Raw genomic sequence first — 8,128 nt, forward strand, 5'->3', positions numbered from 1 at the left:
AAATCATTTAGATCGTTTATGTATTTTATAAAAAATAAAATGTTTACGTGATGGTAGTAGTGGTCATGGAGGATGGCAGCGGTGATAATCGACGGTGGTGATGGCGGTAGTGAAAGTCACTAATAGGAGTGATGATGATAACAACAATGGTGGTGTTCAGAGTGTTCGATCGTGCTAACAGTGATCAAAGCTCAACAATTAAATAGTTAAAGATCTAGACGTGTAAACGGGTTGAGTTGATATAGATATCAAAATTTTAAAACGGTTTTTTCCTCACACTTATCATTGTTAATAACGACACTACTTTTTGTCTTAGTTTCGAGTGTTGGGTTTGAGATTTTCGTGACGGTGATCACCCATTTGGAATGATTTAATTTTTTCTATATCTTTTTTTTAAAATAATAAATAAATACCGATAATATAATAAGTGACTTTTTGACGTGTAGAAAATATTTGTTATAAGAGTGAAATATAATATTTGTCTGGATCACCACCGTCGATTTACGATCTTAAGATTTTGGGAGACGATTTTAGGTTTTAACGTAACCGAGTGGTAGGTGACAGGTAAAACAAAGTCACTGCATTGCAGCCACGTGTCGCGACAAACACCTAAATGTGTTGGTTGGTGATTTTATTTTTGTCATTCTTTGTGCCCTTATCCAAGTGAACATCACGTGACACACGCATCATCTCTTAATTGGGATTAAATTCTTAATTTACTTAGTTAATTTGCAATTATAATCTCACATTTTAATTTGGTATGGTTTTAAATTACATGATTGTTATAATTTTCATATATATATTTTTAAAATATTTTAATTATAAGTAATTTTGGGGTAGGTAGGAAAATCTTTACACAAATCCAAAATTTTTAGTTGGTGGGGTATAGTGACCCGAGCAACTCGAATAGAATTCACAACCCAACACAACCCTCTAATTTTGAGTTGGTTCGTAAGTTTTTTTTTTAAATTATTAAAAAAAAAATCATATTTATCTATAAAAATTAAAAGTTCAAGTACCGAACAGTAGTCCCAAGTTAAAACACATATCGGTTACAAATGTCAAATATTCTTAAACTGGGTAGCCATATTTTCAGGTTGATCGGACTTAAATTTTTTTGATTTTCCAAAAATTTAATTCATAAATTAATTTTAGAACCCTATTTAATACTTTTTAATTTTAAAAAATCTACAAAGATATTAATTATTTCACCTGAATAAAAAAAATAGGTTGAATTTTTTTTAGAATGGACTAAGTTATTTAAAAGGATTGAAACTAAATTAAATGGTAGGTGGGGACAATACCATAAAAAAATAATTAAAAAAAAATAATATACTTAGTTAATTTAATTCAAGTTATATATTTTAATTTTTTAATTCAAAGATTTTATTTTAAACAAAAATTCATAAGATAATACCAAACAAAAAGTATCCAATAAGAGAGGGGGCTTTTGCCACGTAGGATTGAGACAATATCCCACGCGACTTGATGCTAGTGAACCCACGCGCCAACAACAATAAATTACTTCAGAACGTGCTTATTCGGATAATTACGATCAGCTAAATTACCAAATTAACCCTACCGAGCCTATCTTACAGCCGTTCGATTTTATGGATCTCGGACAAGCTTCACCGTTGGATCTTAATCTCCTCGCAGAAAACTGTGTTTGTCGAATAGGTATGTTCGCCACGTGCTCCAACTCTTGTCCGTATCTGTTACGTGAAATAATAATAATAATAATAATAATAATAATAAATAAATAAAAAATGATTTATTATTTTATGATTTTTTTATTTAATCCTTTAGTCCTTACACTTTTATTATTTCGATTTTGGATATGATTCTTTTATTAAATATTAAATTTGGACTATGGTCGATAAAAAAAAAAAAAAAAAATCTAATTACATTAATACAAATAAATAAGATATCTATAAAATAAATAACTGAGATTATATTCATTTATGTTTATATGTTTATGAATTTAATATTTGTGTTATAAATTTTTTACGAACAAAAAAATATTTTTAACATCTAAAATGAATTACGAGATAATCGTTGATTTCTTTATTATTTAATTCGACTATTAAATTTAAATACGAATTAAATTAATTTTAAAAAATTAAAATTTAAGACGTTAATTACGATGGTTGGATCATTCACCTTGTTTCGGAGGTGAGTTATTTAATTAATTAGTTTTTGTTATTTGTAATAAAAAATAAAATTTAAATTTAAAGAATTTTATAAATTAGAAAGAAAATATTTACATGGACATCTCCTAAGTTTTATTATTTATTATTTTAAATAACAAAAAATAAATAAATAAATGAAAAAAAAAAGAGAAAAATAATAATAAGTGATCCTTTTTGTGACTCAACGTTTTTCTCGATCGTGCGGACCGCAGGCAGCCACAAGATTTAACTTAACGCCACGTGTCAAAATCTGAAGGATATTTACATTACATGGTGGGTTCATCTGGTAGACAAGAACCGGTCTTTAGGTGGTTTTAGTCACCGGTAATAGCCGGTAAAGTGAGGGGTACTTACCGATAGGACCGGTGAGGGAGGTCAATGGTATAAGATAGCTGGGGTTTAAGCAGATGTGTTTTGGTGGGTTTCAGAGGGTTTTGGCGATCGGAATTTTATTCTTTTTAATTTTATTTTTACAGAGAGAATAAAAATTTTTAAATCTTGTTTTGGTTTTGTGTTTGAAATTTTTTTATGGTTTATTATGCGAAAAGGAATGGGATAGAGAATGAGAGAATGTGGTGAATCAAAGCCAATCCTCGTTTCGTTCTTGGATTTCTTGTTCATGTGTAATTTACAGATCTCTTTTTCGCTTGAAAGTGGCGGTGTTTTGCCGGAATTTTGTTTTCCGGTGATGAGGAGGATTTGAAATTTGGAAGCCAATCGTTTTTTTCCGGTGAGCCATAATTCTCTCATCCATTTCTGTTTCGATAATTCTCTCTTTCATCGTTTGTAATGGATGGATGGGTTTTTCAGAACAGTGCATTTGGATTTTAGACAACAACCTTGGGATTTGGGACCGGGATTCGAAGATTTAACCAACAATTTCGCTTCTCAATTGTTGTTTGTTGGAAATTTTCGGTTTCCGCTCGCTCATCTTCTAATTTCTGATGATGATCACACTCGACAGGGTTTATGCTTTTGTTCGTCTTATTTGATTGTTCTTGTTTCTTCTTCTCTGTTTTGCTTTAGTTGATTTGGAGTCCTTAGCGGATTCCTTTTCCTTCTGCGTGTTTCTGGCTATTCAATTTGTTCCTTCAGAGATTCGATCTCAGATTCTGCACCAATTATCTTTTGGATTTTGTCGACGATCGAGAATCTTCCCATTTTTTTTCTATTTCGATCAAGTTTCAGCTGTTTGCAGATTCCTTCTTAGATTTGAGGAACCATCTATTTCTCATGGATTTATGTTTCTCTTCATCTTCGATCAACTACTCAAGGGTTTTGTTGCGTTTTGTTGTTAATTTATTAATTTTTAGTTTCTTCGGTTAACTCGATATCTACCTTAATTTTTTATCCAAAAATATTTCTGGGTTGGGCTGGGGTTGGTTTGTAATTTTTTATGCTTGCATGCCACCTTATTTCTGAAGCTCGATTAATATTGTATTGCATGGGGTTTTTCCCTTTCTGGAATTTCTCGCGGTTTGTTTGAATTTGGGTTTTAGTTAGATCATCATCAGCCTCTGTTGAAACTTCAAGTTCTTGGCCATTGCTCCCTGTATGTGCTAGTGTTTGTGTGCGTGAATGGGTTTGGTTTGTTTGAATAGAACCCTTGGAATTGTGATGTTGTTGAGGCCCTTGGAATTCATCTTTTCGATCGGGTATCGGATCGAAAAGATGAATTATATTAGTCTGAGTTTGGATCGGGTATTGGATCCTTTGGCTCCTCTGGGGTTCTTCTTTCAATGTTACTATATTAGTTTATGTGGTTTGATGTTCTAAATCAATACACTGGATATAGTAATCTGAATCATCTCTTTTTCCTTCCCAGGAGTTAACCTTTGCTGTGACCTTGTGATCAAATTATTCACAACATAGAAGTGCGTTGAAACGTGCTAGATCTCTTTGTACTGTTCATATTTGTGCTATGACTTCTAAAATATGGTGCTTCAGAAGAGGTTAGATTATGGGTTCCATGGCTACCAAGTGCCAACAATGCCCCGAGCTACCAGATCGGTCAGGGTACAAGTCCTCTATCATTCTTGGCCTTCGTTCCAAATTACTTAGAGATCTGTCTTCTGCTTCATTCGATTATGATGAATTTGAATGATTTTCTAATTATTTCAGAAGAGAAGTTTATGTAGAAAGGGCACTGAAGGTAGTCAAATGCGTGCATTTGATTTGTTGGCCACTGTTGCTGACAACTTGTTGCATGGGACAGATGGTCCTACTACGACTACTACTGATACATCAACCGAAAAAGATAGGTATGCAGTTATGAACAAAGAATTGGATGCAAACAGTTTGCTCAAGGTCGAGCCTTCTGATCGAGGCAGTTGCGACCAGGGCTTTGTCTCAGAGCTCGTTTTATCAGGTCACGAAAAAAAATGTGATTTAAATGGTTGTCTTCCACAGCATGATGAAGATTCACCACCACAATTAGTTTCTGTAATAACAAATTTTGACAAGAGCAAGGAAATGGGAAATTTAGCTAGCGGGGTACTTGTAGGCTCCCCCAGAAGCAAGGAGTCTGATAACTGTGAATTGGATGGTAAAAGTAAAGTTATAGTAAAATATGAGTTGCATAAAACTGAAGAGGTGCTTACTGGAACTCAGGATCAATACGACTCGTGCAAGAGAGAGGATCCTGTTATATGGGACCAGAAAGCTCATGTGTTGGGAAATTCGAATGGTTGTGGCGAGATGACTCAGGACAAACAGATCATTCAGAACTCTTCTTTTGCAACTCAGAATAATGTAAAATTAGTTGATAGAGATGACGACGAAAACTCTTCTGGGTGCACTCACCCAGTTTCCTCAATAAAGTCCTTCAGGACATTACCTAGTAGTAGAGACCGACGAATAAAGAAAGTATCAGCTTCCAAATCTTGGAAAGTAGTTCCAAGATGCAGGGCCGAATCACTTTCTAAGACCGGTAAGTAACCTGCTTTATGGCACTATTTGTTGCATTGGGTGTGTTTTTACGCAGGTTCGGTTCATTTTCAAATAGTTTGTTTTCTTGGTTCTAGATGGCATTTGGAAGTCTATGTTTCGGAGTAAGAGCTCTCACGACAGTTGCAGACGCCAGAAATCGCAAATGAATATTCCCTTTAAAAAGAGGAAATTCTTTGACTGTAGTAGCTCAGTGTCAAATTCGGACGGTGGAATTAATTCAGAGGGTCTTTCCGATTCAACCGGGAAGGTTTTTAATTCTGATACCTCAGGTACGTTCTTTAAAGCGATGCCTTTATTACTGCTTTTAAATTAGCAAATGATACCTTTTTGTGCTTGAGATTTATTGTTGAATGTTGTCCCTATGCAGGGAGATCATGTTCTGCATCTGGTCATGGCCATCACAAATCTTTCCCATCCAAAGATTCTCATGGTATGAGAACTTCTGATGGATTTACTGCACTGAATTGTCTTGGATTATACATGAAGATTTTTATCTTTTTCTCACAGTGAAAATTAGGATAAAATCTTTTAGGGTGCCAGAGCTCTTTATTGAAATTTCAGAGACTGCAACTGTTGGTTCATTGAAGGTATGAAAGCGCTTCGACTTTGCATCTATCAACTGTAAATTGGTTGTAGACACAGTATGATATAGTTTTAATCTACATAGTTATCTTGCAAAGCCTGAAAGGGGAAATGTTACAAAGATTTCGTGTATCCGTTTTTTCTCATTTTGAAGTTCTCGAGTTAGCAGAGATATCAAAACACCTGCGATTTGTGGGAACCATGATTTTTTTTTTTATTGTGTTCTGATCTTGCTTAAACTGTTCTGTAGAGGACCGTAATGGAAGCAGTAACTGCTGTACTTGGCGGTGGAATACGGGTCGGTGTTCTTCTTCAGGGGAAGAAGGTTAGAGATGACAATAAAACTTTATTTCAAACTGGAATTTCTCATGACAACCAGCTTGATTCATTGGGGTTTGCCCTTGAGCCTAATCCTTCACGAACTCCTCTTGCATTGTGTCAAGAAGATTCTCCTTGTATTCTTCCATGTGATGCCCCCGAACCTCTAACTAGGTAAACAGAATATGGCGCCCGGTGTTTTCCGATAAATGTGTATTTTAGTAGTTTTCATATTATAAAGCTGATAAACTTGCAAGTTGAAGCTTATCAATTTGATCATTAGGTATATTCTTTGTTTCTGGTTTCCATTCTCTGCTGTTATAAGGGCCTATGTAAATAGTAAAAGGCATGAAGGGAACACATTCAAACCATGGTGACTAGTCCTATTTAGGATATAATATCTTTCCAGTTTTCTTGACAATCAATTTAGTAGGGTTAAGTAGTCGGTCCGTTGTGATGCGTGCAAGTTGAATAGTAGGATCAGATAGTTGTCTCGTGAGAATAGTCGAAGAGTAAAAAAAAGTTGTGGAAAGTGATTGAATACTGTGATTTGCAGGTATTCGCCGGATGCTTCTGCAGATCATCCTGGCAGTAGCAATGTGTTGCCCGAGCCTCACAGAGACTCTTTGGGCCATTTCATCGAGAGTGACCATGATTCGGCGCCCTCTCCTACCAATACCTCAAATCACAAGAGCACAACAGACTCTAAAGCGCTGGTCAATGTGCCAGCAATGACAGTGGAGGCACTTACTGTAGTTCCCATGCATCGAAAATCTAAGCGGTCTGAGGTTGCACAGCGGCGAATTCGCAGACCCTTCTCTGTTGCTGAGGTGGAGGCATTGGTTCAAGCTGTTGAGAAACTTGGTACAGGAAGGTATATATTTTGTTACTAGCAAGCAAGGAATGTCTCCAAATATAAAATCTAATAACACAGAAGCAAGGAACAATCGTACCCGAACGTGCACGACTGAAGTATGATCAACATTGAAAACGTTTACATGGCTGATATTTATTATTCTGTAGGTGGCGAGATGTTAAACTCCGCGCGTTTGACAATGCAAAGCATAGAACTTATGTGGATCTGAAGGTATGGAACCTCTCCTTTGTTTCGTTTCGAAAGCCCCATTCGATGAATTAGATATGAAACAAAGCAAAAACTAGAGGGATTTGTCTGTGAATTCAGGACAAATGGAAAACACTGGTGCACACGGCGAGAATATCCCCTCAACAAAGACGTGGGGAACCCGTGCCACAGGAGCTTTTGGACCGAGTCTTGTCTGCGCATGCTTACTGGTCGAAGCAGCAAGCTAAGTACCAGCTGAAGCGGCAGCCAGAGACAACGACTCCGATGAACAAAAAAACCCAGCAAAGTTGGGGGTAATGGGTTGGCTGGTTATATATAACATCCGCATATATATATATATATACATATATATATATAGTTTACTCTTTTGAAAGGTGTTCGTGGCTACTGTTTTTTTGTTTTCATGTTCTTGGTTGGGTTGGGGTTTAAAAGAAGAGATGTGTTGTAAAAATTAATGATAAGAAAAGGGTGATTATGAAGCAATGGAGTAATGTTATATGTGTCCATACATTGTTCTTTTCCTTCCTGCAGGGAGAGGCTCTTTTGGCAACTTGTATAAATCATTGTTGGAATAAGAGCTTGCTTACGGAACTCTTTTCTTTTCTTTTCCTTTCTTTTTTTTTTTTTTTTTTGTTCCTATTCATAGCAACACGACAAAATGAAATTGGAAACTTGGTTCGGCTTTCTTGTGCACATGACATCTTGTTAAAAAAGACCTCTGACTCGAGAACAAAGTAAGGGATTGAATAGCACGAAAGACACGTGATCACGAATTGAGCAACATGAAAGCCATGATCATGAAAGTCACAATAATATGTATGACTTTCATTTGAATTTTCAAATCTCAAGTCAAGGCGTTAGCACTTTACAAGTACTTTAGAAAAACTTGTAGGACTTGAGGCTGGATTAAGAATCTCGAGAGAGCTTTTGAAGCTTATTTTGCTACATAGGTTAGCAAGTTGCCCCTATTTGAGGAGGCTTGAAGGACTTAACATCATGATGAGGG

The 8,128-nt window shown here is 35.7% G+C and overlaps 1 protein-coding gene across 2 annotated transcripts; it reads left to right on the top strand.

Moving 5' to 3' along the window:
* The first annotated feature begins 2,594 nt into the window (after positions 1-2,594).
* Positions 2,595-7,713, top strand: LOC111783021 (telomere repeat-binding protein 5). 2 transcript variants are annotated; one of them, XM_023663891.2, is made up of 10 exons: positions 2,595-2,919; positions 4,015-4,205; positions 4,311-5,118; positions 5,213-5,407; positions 5,506-5,568; positions 5,646-5,725; positions 5,971-6,212; positions 6,595-6,912; positions 7,062-7,125; positions 7,222-7,713. In XM_023663891.2, exons 2-10 carry the CDS (start codon positions 4,125-4,127, stop codon positions 7,417-7,419), a joined length of 2,049 nt encoding a protein of 682 aa, XP_023519659.2. In that variant the 5' UTR covers positions 2,595-2,919; positions 4,015-4,124; the 3' UTR covers positions 7,420-7,713. The 2 variants fall into 2 exon arrangements, with proteins under 2 accessions (XP_023519659.2, XP_086976921.1); XM_087120795.1 differs by lacking the exons at positions 2,595-2,919; positions 4,015-4,205 and having other exon boundaries at positions 4,311-4,450; positions 4,599-5,118.
* Positions 7,714-8,128: the final 415 nt, after the last annotated feature.

Source organism: Cucurbita pepo, chromosome 20 (assembly GCF_057944985.1).
Source record: "Cucurbita pepo subsp. pepo isolate OVF chromosome 20, ASM5794498v1, whole genome shotgun sequence".
In the NCBI taxonomy this organism is placed as follows: Eukaryota; Viridiplantae; Streptophyta; class Magnoliopsida; order Cucurbitales; family Cucurbitaceae; genus Cucurbita; species Cucurbita pepo.

What these genes read in the sequence shown, in the direction of transcription:
- LOC111783021 (XM_023663891.2), top strand. Translation starts at nt 4,125, where the DNA reads ATGGTGCTTCAGAAGAGGTTAGATTATGGGTTCCATGGCTACCAAGTG. An exon ending in GAGCTACCAGATCGGTCAGG is followed by an intron (nt 4,206 to 4,310) that starts GTACAAGTCCTC and finishes TAATTATTTCAG; the next exon opens with AAGAGAAGTTTATGTAGAAA. An exon ending in GAGAAACTTGGTACAGGAAG is followed by an intron (nt 6,913 to 7,061) that starts GTATATATTTTG and finishes ATTATTCTGTAG; the next exon opens with GTGGCGAGATGTTAAACTCC.